The 13,775-nt window shown below is 35.8% G+C and overlaps 1 protein-coding gene across 2 annotated transcripts in view; it reads right to left on the reverse strand.

Moving 5' to 3' along the window:
• Positions 1-12,357, reverse strand: part of LOC121381375 (Golgi membrane protein 1-like) — a 29,731-nt gene extending 17,374 nt beyond the window's left edge. For both annotated transcript variants that reach the window (XM_041510670.1, XM_041510663.1), the window contains exons 1-5: positions 11,713-12,357; positions 10,769-10,823; positions 7,538-7,604; positions 5,708-5,818; positions 3,405-3,679 (exon numbers count right to left, since the gene is read on the reverse strand). In XM_041510670.1, coding sequence (XP_041366604.1) covers positions 3,405-3,679; positions 5,708-5,818; positions 7,538-7,604; positions 10,769-10,823; positions 11,713-12,078 — 874 coding nt within the window. In that variant the 5' untranslated portion in view covers positions 12,079-12,357. The remainder of the gene's footprint in view (positions 1-3,404; positions 3,680-5,707; positions 5,819-7,537; positions 7,605-10,768; positions 10,824-11,712) is intronic.
• Positions 12,358-13,775: the final 1,418 nt, after the last annotated feature.

Raw genomic sequence — 13,775 nt, forward strand, 5'->3', positions numbered from 1 at the left:
TCTTTCTTTCTTTCTTTTAATTTGCAGTCACATCTAATAAGCTTACACCTCTAATAGCAGACACCTCAAATAGCAGACACCTATATAAAGCAATCAGACACCCTCTAATAAGCAGACACCTCTAAGTAGTAGACATGGGACTGAACTTCCTGGGTGGACCCATTGTTGGGTTTTTTACCCTGTGTCCTAACCAGTTCCCCATGATTGGTATATCAAATGTTGTGGTATGTACTGTCCTCACAGTTTTAAAGTGCATTTATAAGATCCCTTACTGCTAGTTGAAAAATGTTGTGGGTTTTCTTTGAGACAAAATCATATGGCATAATATCAGAATTGTCAAATGTTTGACATTCAACAGCTGATGGTTAATTAATCAATTTTAACTTTCTTTTTAACTAACCACCTCTTATAAACAGCCACCTCTAGAAAGAAGCTAATTGTATTACACATTCACTTTCACAAATCTAGGAATATTTTTATATTATACCCATAACAAGCAGTTACCCGTCTTTTACTACTGCATTAACTCGATATGACTAACATCACATCTAGTAAATTATTACCAACAGCTAGTCTAGTAAGTTGTTATTAACATCAAGTCCAAATTATAACCAATCTGATTATAATTAGCTCTACTGGTCTACCAGTAGATCTAACAGCATTGCGTGGACTCCCATGTCCAGGTGACATTTCATCTATAAATAATTTAAATATCGACCAATTACAGGTACACTTGGCCTTTTATAGTGTTATTCAGGAGCATACAAATTCTAAAAATATCGGGTGAGACTATTTATGCAATAGGCGAACTTGTTGGTCTATTTCAACATTAAAAAAATGGGGGAAAATTAAGTGCAGTAATAAACTCTGGATTGTATACTAATATAAACAGATTTTATGGCTATACCATCACGAGTATGGGTTTTTTCGTCTTGAAACAAATTTTATATAAAATTTTATATATTGAAATTAGTTTCCGGCATACTTCGTAATTCACCAAATTATTTCGTATACTCTCGGCATAATCCCGAATGTTTTCAAATTCTTTTCAAATCACTGGCATGATTTTGCAAGTAAGGTTTTGATTGGTCAAATGAAAGGTCAACTGGACATGAGCTCCAACGGGGTGCTGTTCAGTGTTCGAGATTAACGGTATCCCGATATCCTGGGGATACCAGAATTTAATTCTGGATACCAGACTTCAAGAACCCAGTATCCCACTGGGATGCCATATAATACTAAATTCTCAGGTGGAATACCAGATTTTAAAATGTTAGTATCCATCTGGGATACTGGCCAAAATGTTTAATCTCGAACACTGCTGTTAGATCCACAGGTAATAGTAATTAACCAGTGGAGCTAATTTTAATTAGATTGAATTATAACCAACATCAAATCTAGTCAATTATTACGAACATCAAGTCTGAATTATTACCAACACCATATCTAGTCAATTATTATCATTGCATTGCTACTATTAGCAGCACATCTAGCACATTATGACCAACTCAGCAACTGCTAGTCAAGTACATGTATATTATTATCAATATAAAGTCATTATTACCTACACTTAGTCTAGTACTTAAATTAATAAAAAAGAAAGAAAGAAATGTTTTATTTAACGATGCACTCAACACATTTTATTTACGGTTATATGGCGTCATACATATGGTTAAGGACCACACAGAGTTTGAGAGGAAACCTGCTGTCGCCACTACATGGGCTACCCTTTCCGATTAGCAGCAAGGGATATTTTATTTGCGCTTCCCACAGGCAGGATAGCACAAACCATGGCCTTTGTTGAACCAGTTATGGATCACTGGTCGGTGCAAGTAGTTTACACCTACCCAATGAGCCTTGCGGAGCACTCACTCAGGGTTTGGAGTCGGTATCTGGATTAAAAACCCCATGCTTTGACTGGGATCCGAACCCAGTACCTACCAGCCTGTACACCGATGGCCTAACCACGACGCCACCAAGGCCGGTAGTACCTAAATTATTACCAATATCAAGTCTTAAATTATTACCAACACCAAGTCTAGTAAATTATTATGACCAGAAATTCCAGTAAATTAAAACAATAAATCTGGTTAACTTTTACTATAGCAGGGTTGAAAATTAACATGAAAACCAAGGTTGCCAGTAGATTGTAGAACCGCGCGTGCTTTAGTAAACTAGTTTGGAAGTGGCAGTCCTCTTTGTGGCTATGCAAGAGGGATGGAATAAACTTTGTGGTGATACAAGAAGGGTGAAATTCTCAGCAAATGGTTTCCTCGGGAGTGGCTATTCTAGACAGAGATCCATGGAATCATCCGCTGTTTTGACAAATGCCTATTCAACTGATTTGTGCAGAGATACGGCCCTGATCATGTATTACGGTTGTGTCATTCAGATTACCATCAATTGCCTTAAAACTTGTATCACAAAAAAAGAGTTAACCTATGCAGTTTGATGGTAATTTGTAAAGAATTTTTGTTTTAATTTACACTGCACGTTTACCCCCAATAAATGTTATTTAAGACAGTATGGGTTTAAAACTTAATAAATTAATATGTTTTTATATGAATTTTATCTTTATTCATTATGTTGGCTCTGTCAAAATATAAAACCTGTTCTAGGTCTTCTGCTGCCAGATCTATAGTTTGTGCCAACATAGATGCAGTGTGTTTTATTGCATTCGATTCAGTATCAGTGTTTCTTTTTTTAACTACATGTAGTACCATACTCGTCAGACACTAAAATCGATGGTCGCCCAACAGACTACCTTTGTAAAATTCTTAGTCACCCGTAGCCAATAAAGGTCGCCACGGCCGACCGGGCGACTGCTAATTTTCAACCCTGCTATAGCAAGTCTAGTAAATTACTACTAACATCAAGTCTGGTAAATTATGACTAACAGCATGCATAGTAAACACTAACAGCAAGTATAGTAAATTATTACTAACATCAAGTCTGGTAAATTATGACTAACAGCATGCATAGTAAACACTAACAGCAAGTATAGTAAATTATTACTAACATCAAGTCTGGTAAATTATGACTAACAGCATGCATAGTAAACACTAACAGCAAGTATAGTAAATTATTACTAACATCAAGTCTGGTAAATTATTACTAACAGCATGCATAGTAAACACTAACAGCAAGTATAGTAAATTATTACTAACATCAAGTCTGGTAAATTATTACTAACAGCATGCATAGTAAACACTAACAGCAAGTACAGTAAATTATTACTAACATCAAGTCTTGTAAACTATTACAATTATAGCAAATCTAGCAGAGTATTATTAAGACCAAGACAAGTAAACTATTACTACACAAAGTCTAGTGAATGATTACATCAAGGACTATAATAGTAAATTATTATTAACAGCAAATCTAGTAAATATATAACGTATTACCTTGTTTGTTTTCACCTGCCTGCTTGGCGTCTGCTGCCTTATTTGCATCTGGTTGTGGATTTGCACCCGGTTGTGGTTTTGCACCCGGTTGTGGATTTGCACCCGCTTGTGGATTTGCACTCGCTTGTGGATTTGCACCTGCTTGTGGATTTGCACCCGCTTGTGAATTTGCACCCGCTTGTGGATTTGCACCCGCTTGTGGACTTGCACCTGCTTGTGGACTTGCATCTCCTGGCTGCTTTGCGTCTGGTGATTTTTCAATTCCTTCAACATTACTACAAATAATCAAATCATTCAGACTAGTTTAAAATTCCAGATGTAGGCAATGAAGAACACTACATGAGTTGCCATTAGATACCATTTATATTAGAAATTGTTTTAAAATATATCAACAGATATTTAGTTCTATGAGACATTGTTGTTGTTGAGGACATGTAAGAAATTGCATACCATACTACACTCATATCTATTAGATATATACCATTTATCTTGCAGGGCTAGCTCAGAGTGAGCAAAACACTTCGCCAAATTGTCTATTAAACTGCAAAAATGGCAGAAATCAACAGTTATTTTCTTTAAAATGTCAGTTATTACATAAAATTATTTTGTCAAATGTAAATAAAATTTGCCAATTGCTTTCAAAATTCGCGATTGGCGAGTGCCAGAGCTAGCCCTGTCTTGCAACTCATTGTTTAAAAATGTATCCTACTTGCTTTCACTTGTTATAACAAGTGTTAATGACTATGCTTGCATTTGCAGTTAATTTGTGCATCACTGAGCAATTAAGTTTCATGTTAATTTACATGTCACAGAGCAATCAATTTTGGCCATGCTTATATTCATTGGATATATCTTTGGTGTCCAGATGATCATCATAGACCAGCTGATCAGATGTCTTTATTTTGATATCACACGTTGTTCTCTCCAACAGGTGTGCAATTAATAAAGATGCTTCTGTTTAACACCACCACCACGATTTTGGTTTTAAAAATTTAAGTGCCATAAGGACTCCCTGTTTACAAATCATCAGAGCCTAGCTACCGCCAACCCAGCGAGCCCTGCGGTGCATCTCCAGTAGAACAGAAGATACACTGAATGTTTTGCATGAAACAATGGAAAAGATCGCTATTCAAGACTGTGATTTCCCAGGATTTTTAGACATATGTTGACTGTGTCATTTCGTAGAATCAATGTAATTTGTACAAATAACTATTATGAGCCATGTGGGCTCGTATGCTAGCCAAGTTAGAGAGTCCTATATGATTTTTGCACGCCTCGGGCTCCCAGACTCTCCTCAAAATCGCACACTGGACAGGATAGCACATACCATGGCCTTTGGTATACCAGCCATGGTGCACTCACTGGAACAAGAAATAGCCCAATGGGCCCATCGATGGGAATCGATCAAGCATCAAGTGAGCGGATAGACACTGGTCTAATATGTCCTGCCCCATTTATCATGAAATCACTGTAGATTTGCCCAGTGGCAAGATATTCAGCTAGTAACTAATTAATGATACACTTCTAACATCACTATAGGTGTTCAACACAGTAACAAAGAGGAGAAAAGGAATGTTTGTCTTACAGGTAACTAGACCCCAGGGGCGAGATTTAGTTCAGTCGGTTGAGTGCTCACTTGATGTGCTTGCATTGCAGGACCGAACCACCTTGGTGGATCCATTCAATTGAATGGGGGTTTTCTTGTTCCAACCAGTGCACCACAACTGATCAAAGTCTGTGGTATGTTTTTTCCTGTGTGTAGGAAAGTGCACATAAAAGATCCCTTGCTGCATTAGGAAAAATGTAGCGTGTTTCTTCTGATGACTACGAGAATTACCAAATGTTTGACATTCAGTAGCCGATGATTAATAAATCAATGTGCTCTAGTGGTGTTGTTAACCAAAACAAACTTTTTGTTTTAAAATGACACTACTAACACATTGATTTTATTACAAATTGGCTATTATAATTCAACCACGTATTTCATAATTCTAAAGGAAATTAACCTGCTATGTCATATTATCGTTTACAGCAAGGAACCCTTTACATCCATTTCTTCACAAACAGGACAACACATACCTTGACCTTTGATATATACCAGCTGTGAAGCATTGGTTGATATAGAAACAGAAAACAATCAGGAAATAGGGCCACCAAGGGGTTTGATCCTATGACCCACCCATCTCAAGTGAGTGCCCTACCAACTACATTTGCAACTGAGCTAGATCCGAAGCCAAATGCTTAACAACATACTCACTCAAATATATCACCACTGATGTGATGAATAATAAGGCTCAACTTACACAAACTTGTTGACATCGATGCCATTTTGTTGCAGTGCAGCCAGGATGTTCTGTTTTCCGACACTCTTAATCAGGATCGTCAAGACATTGCCTATAGGCTCAGCACATGCACTGCAATACAAACAACATAAATCACAGGTACAATACAGATGAGTGTTAAAAACAATATGTGCAATATAGGAGTGTGTTAAAAACAATATGTACAATACAGATGAGTGTTAAAAACAATATGTACAATACAGATGAGTGTTAAAAACAATATATGCAAATTTTCAATACTGACGTGTTAAAAACAATGTGTCATATGCAAATTTTCAATACTGACGTGTTACAAACAATATGTGCAATACTGATGTGCTAAAAACAATGTGTCATAATGAAGAGTGTTACAAACAATATGTGTAATATTGTTGTTAAAAACAATGTGTCATAATGAAGTGTGTTACAAACAATATGTGCAATATTGTTGTGTTAAAAACTATGTCATAAAGAAGAGTGTTACAAAAAATATGTGCAATACTGATGTGTTAAAAACAATGAGTCATAATGAAGAGTGTTACAAACAATATATGCAATACTGATGAGTCATAAAATCAATAATGTGCAATACAGATAAGTATTAAAAACAATATGTGTCATACTGAAGAGTGTTAAAAACAATATAGCTGTATGCATTAAATACACAGGTCCATAGGAACAGTATATGACATTGGGAATGGGGCAAAATTTTATAATGTATTATTACAAAAGTTTTATGTATACTCACCCCATAAGCATTATGTAAATTTTTTGTTAAATGGCCCTTAGTAGTGGGCCTGATATTGATGGCTGTGATACAAAATAAAATGTATGCAATGGAGAAGAATGTGATAGACATATTATGTACAATACAGATGGGTAAGAAAAATATTGTATTTTTTAAAAATATATTTTATTTGTTATCCTAAGACTGACACAATTAACAGTGAGTAAGCTATGAATATCTTAAATAACAAAAAAAACTGATGAAGGGTTAATTAGCTCACAAAATTAATTAACGACACTCCTAGCGAGTGGTTTTGTTTGAAAATAATGTTCTTTCCATGTACAGAAATAGGACCACTGGCCTAGCCAGGGAAGAGGGCATAACCCTACCCCCCAAAACTCATAGACTGTGTACAGGTACATGTATGTAGTCCTCCTCCCCTAATATAAAATATCCGGCTACACCAATAAAAGGGACAAACCCTCGCTATGCAAAAGGAGCTGATATGGTCTAGTGTTGTGTACATGTGTGTGTGAGCGTTAGATGTGTGCGTGTGTGTGTGTGTGTGTGTGTGTGTGTGTGTGTGTGCTATGAATGTGTTGGTGTGTGCATACATTGAATGTGTGTTTGCATTGAATGTGTGTGCACGCACATGCATTGCATGTGCGTATATGCACTGATTGTGTGTATGTATGCACTGAATGTGTGTGAACATGTGGTAAATACTAAATTTGTGTGCACTGAATTTTTGTGTGTGTGTGTGTGTATGTGTGTGTGTGTGTACACTGAATGTGTGTGTGTACACTGAATGTGTGCGAGTGTGTATGTACATTGAATGTGTGTATGTATATATGCACTGAATGTGTGCAAGTGTATATGTACAATGAATGTGTGTGTGTGTGTGTGTATCTGTCTGTCTGTCTTTCTGTCTGTCTATGGTGTGGTGTGCATTAAATGTGTGCGTGTGTATATGTACAATGAATGTATATGTGTGTGTGTGTCTTTCTGTCTGTATGGTGTGTGGTGTGTGGTGTGCATTGAATGTGTGTGTGTGCATATGTTCATGTCACTACATGATTATCTACCTTTGATCACAGGAAGCTGCAACTTTAGGTGACTCCGCTTGAGACTTCTTTTCTTGCTCAAGTTCATCTGTAACAAATATAAAACTTGTCACTTCAAAGTTACTTTTACTAGCATCAATACTACTAGCAACTGCATCATCTAATTCAGTAGCACTGACATCTACACTGTACCCATGTGTATATATTTGAGGACTAACTCAATACTACTAGCAACTGCATCATCTAATTCAGTAGCACTGACATCTACACTGTACCCATGTGTATATATTTGAGGACTAACTCAATACTACTAGCAACTGCATCATCTAATTCAGTAGCACTGATATCTACACTGTACCCGTGTGTATATATTTGAGGACTAACTCAATACTACTAGCAACTGCATCATCTAATTCAGTAGCACTGACACTTACACTGTACCCGTGTGTATATATTTGAGGACTAACTCAATACTACTAGCAACTGCATCATCTAATTCAGTAGCACTGACACTTACACTGTACCCGTGTGTATATATTTGAGGACTAACTCAATACTACTAGCACCCAGAGCTAGCAGTGATTCATATTCATCAAACAAACAAAATTCAACTTTAAACTGAACGTCTTCTTTCGTTTTAAAAAAACAGAAGCATATAATGGAAGAGTTAATTATGGTTGTAGGGATATGCAGTGCCATTAATAATGCACTGAGTGCATTAATAAATAAAACATTTCTTCTTTCTTTTATTCAAATAGCTATGGAATGCTGATTATTACCTTCGACAACTGTTATTTAATTTGTGAGCAGATGTTGCTTTATGTAGGTGTGCTTTTATTTTTTGCAAATAAAAGAGAAAATGTCAAGTTTGTCATGAAAAAGATGAAAGTAAAAAAGAAGAAGAACATTAAATACAGGTATTAAATACAGTACACATTAAATATAGGTATCAGAAAATGTTTAAAATTGTGCAGCGATTTCTGAAAGTTGCATGGAGAATTGCTCTGTTATACTGAACAAAATGTTTCCTTCTCTATTTAGTGTACAAAGCCAAAATGATGGTGCACAATGTCATTTCATTGACTTAATTATTTTTGGCACAGTACAAAGATCAGACATCTGTTACAAGGCAATTGATCAGCTGTATGTCAAGCTGTCACTAAAAATGTCATACATTTTTAAATATTGATTACTACACTGCATGTATATTAATTTATTTGTATATATATTATTCTCGTACCAGCCAGTGCACCACCACTGGTATATCAAAGCCTGTAGTATGTGCTATAAATGTGCATACAAATAAAAGATCACTTGCTACTAATGGAAAGAATGTAGCGGGTTTCCTCTCTATGACTGTCAAAATTACCATGTCTGACATCCAATAGCCGATGATTAATAAATCAATGTGCTCTAGTGGTGTCCTTAAACAAAACAAACTTTTTGTACATACTAATACTATTACATATTAACATACAATGTAGAACAACCAATATCTAAATAATAATGTATTTATGTATGTATATATTTTATATATATATATATATACACACACACACACATAGTAGCGTAGGAAGGTGCAAAAAAGTGGGGGGACACACACACACATGGAATTATCTCTTTAATACAAAGTGGCATAATTTCATTATTTATGATCGTATCACAGTAAAATTTGACACGAGTATGTGATAATGTTCTTGTTATGGACTGACGGCAGTGGAGGCATTTTCGTCACCAAACAGCGTCGCACATGGGCGCAGAAATCAGTACCTCGTGTGGCCACCAGCAGTCGGTTCGGAAAGGTTTGTGCAGACACCCTTCTCAAACCAGGTATGCGTCCAGCAGTGTTCGTTGCTGTGCAGAACCCGGATGTAGCGATCTTGTGCTGCAGTTGTTATGCAAGGTCTTCCACTTGTGGGCCAGTCTTCAGCTGATTGAAACTGCTGGTACCTTTCCCAGAGACGTGAACTGGTGCTCTGATGGACGTTCAATTGGTGTACGACTGCTGACTGCAATTCACCTAACTGGAGGCGGCCTATTGCGATGTTTCAATTCGGTAGGCTTAGTCTAAGCATCTTGTAACTTATCAACGTCGAAATGGAAATGAGGCATCATTGTGACATTGCAGCTTTAAATACCCATCACTACCCCAATCTTTTCCCTCCCGAGTTTCACGTGCATTTGCCAAAATCTTACCATTTCACGCCGATTTCCTGCAATTGTCACACAGTGTGCGTTAAATTTGTTTTGGGGTGCATTTGGGCATGCTGTCCCATTCCAGGAACATTAACAAACAAGGTCATTCAGCAACATTGTACAAAAAAAACAATATTTTGTAAAATCAAACACTTTTCTTCATTCCTTATCACCTATGCATTTCTTTTTTGACATATATTAAAATATTGCTAAACAAAAGTATATTTTCTATAGGCTGGTGGACTAGTAGAAATTCTGGCGGGCTAGTAAATTTTAGTTGGTTCTGTCCAGTGGGCTAGTTAAACATTTTCGATTTCTGCACCCCTGCTTTGTCAAGCTTGTTGCTGCTTGCATGCCTCCTTTTCCTACGAATGCAGAACTGTAGCAGTTTTCTTGGTCAGGTAATTTCTAAAGGCACCTCAGCATTTGATATTTATTCTTTGTAATTCTATACCTGGTGCACATAAATTTATTTAATGGGCAGTGAACCAAAAAAAATCACACAATGCCACCTACTAAATATTGTTCTAATTGATATCTCTGTAATACAAATGAGCCATGTAGGAACCATTTTCATAGTCCACTTTTTAAATATATTGCATTACAGGGCTTCTAGATTATGGTAGCCCCACTCCCATGGCTAGTAATATTCAGTGTTGGGCTAGTAAATACCTATTATTGCCATGTCCGTTGGCTAGTGAAATGTTTGGGTCAAATGTTGAAGTTAAAGTCTATTTTGTAAATATGACTATCCTACCCCCCCCCCCCCCCCCCCCCCCCAATGTTAGTATTTTTAAGCTATATCTCCTCTTTAGGTAACATGTCCGATTATTACTATTATTTAGTAAAATTTGTATTAACTTAAAACAAAGTAGGGCTAGTGAATTTTTAATCGTGGCTAGTAAATTTTAAAAATCACTGATCCCATGGCTAATGGATTTTATAAAAATTCTAGAAGCACTGTTGCATTAGATGACTAGTTACATGTACACAATGTAGTTGTTAGCATGTAATTACTAACAACATTTTGGAAAATTTATATAAATATAAATTTACCTTTAACTTTAACCAGTTCCTGCTGTATACCACTGAGATCTTGGTCACATTTGTTCTGTAAATATTCACGGTACATACATGTACATTTAAATTTATCAAATATTAAACTTTTTAATATCTCAACTTGAACTGATACATACCTTGAATATTTTACAATGGTTACAACATACATGCACAAGTATTATCAAGTATATATATATATATTATATTATAAACCTGCAGATTCAATATAACTAAATGTTGCAAATTAATTCAAAGCAAATTTTAAATGTATCTCAGTTTCTGCCATTATTTTTGCAGAACTCAAATTATCTCTATGTTAAAGCATCAAACATTAATAATTTTATAATAAACAAGTAGAGTCTACGGAAGCCAGTTTTGTGAACATAAAGCATTTGGTTCTAAAGCATATCAATAAAAAATGTATAAACAGACAGTTGTTATCGAAATAGCTACTTTTTTTATAGTCTTTTTACACTTCAAATGAGCAAAAAACTGGCTGCTAATATGTGCTATATACTGTATACATATAGCAAAGGGGTGGGATTTACACATACAGCTCAGTCTGTTGACCTCTCATCCGAGGTGTTAGCATCGCAGGATCAAACCACCTCAGTGGATCCATTCACCTGATTGGTATTTTTCTCATTCCAACCAGGGCACCACAACTGGTCAAAGGCCATGGTATGTGCTTTTCTGTCTGTGGGAAAGTGCATATAAAAGATCCCTTGCTGCTAATGGAAAAAGTTGTGGATTTTCTCTTATGACTAACTTTGTATACATGTAGCAAAGTTTCCTGCACTTTAAATTTTTTTTAATTTTTTTTATTTAAAAAATAGCTGGAATATTATTTTTTAATTATTGTTTCCCTTCTTTTATTAATTAAAGTTTTGGTTGATGTATGTTAAAAAGCCATGTAAATGTATGTGATAAGCTCTACTTACATAATTATCTTTGTGTGTTTCTATTTCTGTTTTACAACTTGTCACTTGGTCTTTGTTGAGCCTCGCAGTGTCTTGTGTTTCCTTCAGATCCTTTTCCATAGTACTCACTGCCTCATCCAATTTAACATTCTTCTGTTTACAGGCCTGTAAAACTTCATAGTGAGACTGCTGCATGTCCATTTTTTCTGTTGTCAACGACTTGATACGTCCACGTAGTAAAGGTAACTCTCGAGACAGTTCGTTGTTCTGTGACGAAACTTTGTAGTAATTAAACCCGATTATGCATAGTCCCACCACCAGTCCTATTACCAGGAAAGGGGGTGACCTACCCACTGGCCGTACAGTTGCTCTGCCGTTTCCCGTCATTCTAAGTATAAATTAGTGTTGTCAATTTACACAAAAGTGAAATGTCAGAATGTGGAAATCAATGAAGGACTAGTGACGGACACTGACAGCTACAAACGTGTCAACTTATAGCGCCCCCTGTCACCAGAAATATTTCAGAGACAATTAATTTGTATTTTTTTCCCCTCTTTATGGTTCCTCTCTACTTGTTTTGCTTCCGCCTTCAACAATTATGTATGAAATACAAATAACTGGACAGATCAAATGAGTTAAAAACAAAAACATACATAAATTGTTCAAGGGCAATGAACTCTGTATATCATAATTCCCCAAAATTGCTTATTTAGTGTGTAAATCCCACCTCTGTCAGGCGATCCACGATTTCAGTCAGATTACTGCTGTACTTGGAAAGGAAATTAATTTTACATGCAATTTTGTTTCATAAAAAATAATACTTTATGGCCCACGATATATGCTTTGCAAAGCACTCGTTTAAATGGGGAACATTCCATCAGATCCACTAAGTAGAATCGATCCTGCGACCTTTTGAAATTCAGGCAGACGCTTTATCACTGACCTACGTCGATCATGTTATGAATATTTGCAGGTGACTTTCAAATGTGTATAAGTGTACGAGGTTCCCAATTTATATATTGATTAATGAACTAATTACCAGTACATAATTGTTCCATTTCATATATTATATATATATATATATATATATATATATATATATATATATATATATATATATATATATATATATATATATATATATATTCTATGATTTATTATAAACTGAATGAATTGTAATTTTGAATCCTCGGTTATTCTGAAAGGACTACTACACGGGGTTTTTCCAGTCTTGATCTGTAATTTCTATTTGTATATAGTATATAGATCTACGTCACAGAATGCTCATGAATATAGTGAAACCCCTCAAAACCGGACATCCAAAGGACCAATAATTTTGTCCGGTTTTATAGGTGTCCGGTTTTTGGGGGTTCCATTGATATAAACGTTTTTTGTTGTATTCTGTCGTTTGTTTCCGCTGATGTCCAATTCATATTCGGTTTTAAATATACATGTATTGAAGACGTACGCAACAAATACTAATCCATTAATAAAAAAAAGACTTTAGGCTATATACTTTTAAGACTTTTAGTGATTTTAAATTTATCATGGATCATATTCGAGTGATAGTTCAATACGGCAACGTTTAGCTGGACGTTCCATATTGAAAATCGATATGGCAATGAAATGCTATTGTCAGTTATTGACATCTTTTGACACCCCCTCCCCCAACCCCAACAATACTTTTACCCCCCCCCCCCCCAACAATACTTTTACCTGCTGTTCATTTTGTTAAATAAACGGTTTTAAAACAAAATCAAATTCAAACAATAAATTCATATTCAGTGTTGTCTTTGTCGTTTCTTGAAGCAAACGATAAGCACGTTGCCTAAGGATACCATTTCATTGCAACTTATTTTCGTGCTTATATCCAATAAAGATTCAAGCACGCTGTCCTGGGTATAGTGGTCTTACACCTATCCATCGAGTCGTTAAATCTCGCTCTGGGTGGGAACTGGTACCTACCACCCTTATGTCCGATGGCTTAACCACAACACCACTGAGGCCGGTTTTAAGGATATCAAAGTTGTCCTTTGATTTTTTACTTGTTTAACTGTTATTTGCCAACCGTGCACAGTCATAGG

Source organism: Gigantopelta aegis, chromosome 2 (assembly GCF_016097555.1).
Source record: "Gigantopelta aegis isolate Gae_Host chromosome 2, Gae_host_genome, whole genome shotgun sequence".
NCBI lineage: Eukaryota > Metazoa > Mollusca > Gastropoda > Neomphalida > Peltospiridae > Gigantopelta > Gigantopelta aegis.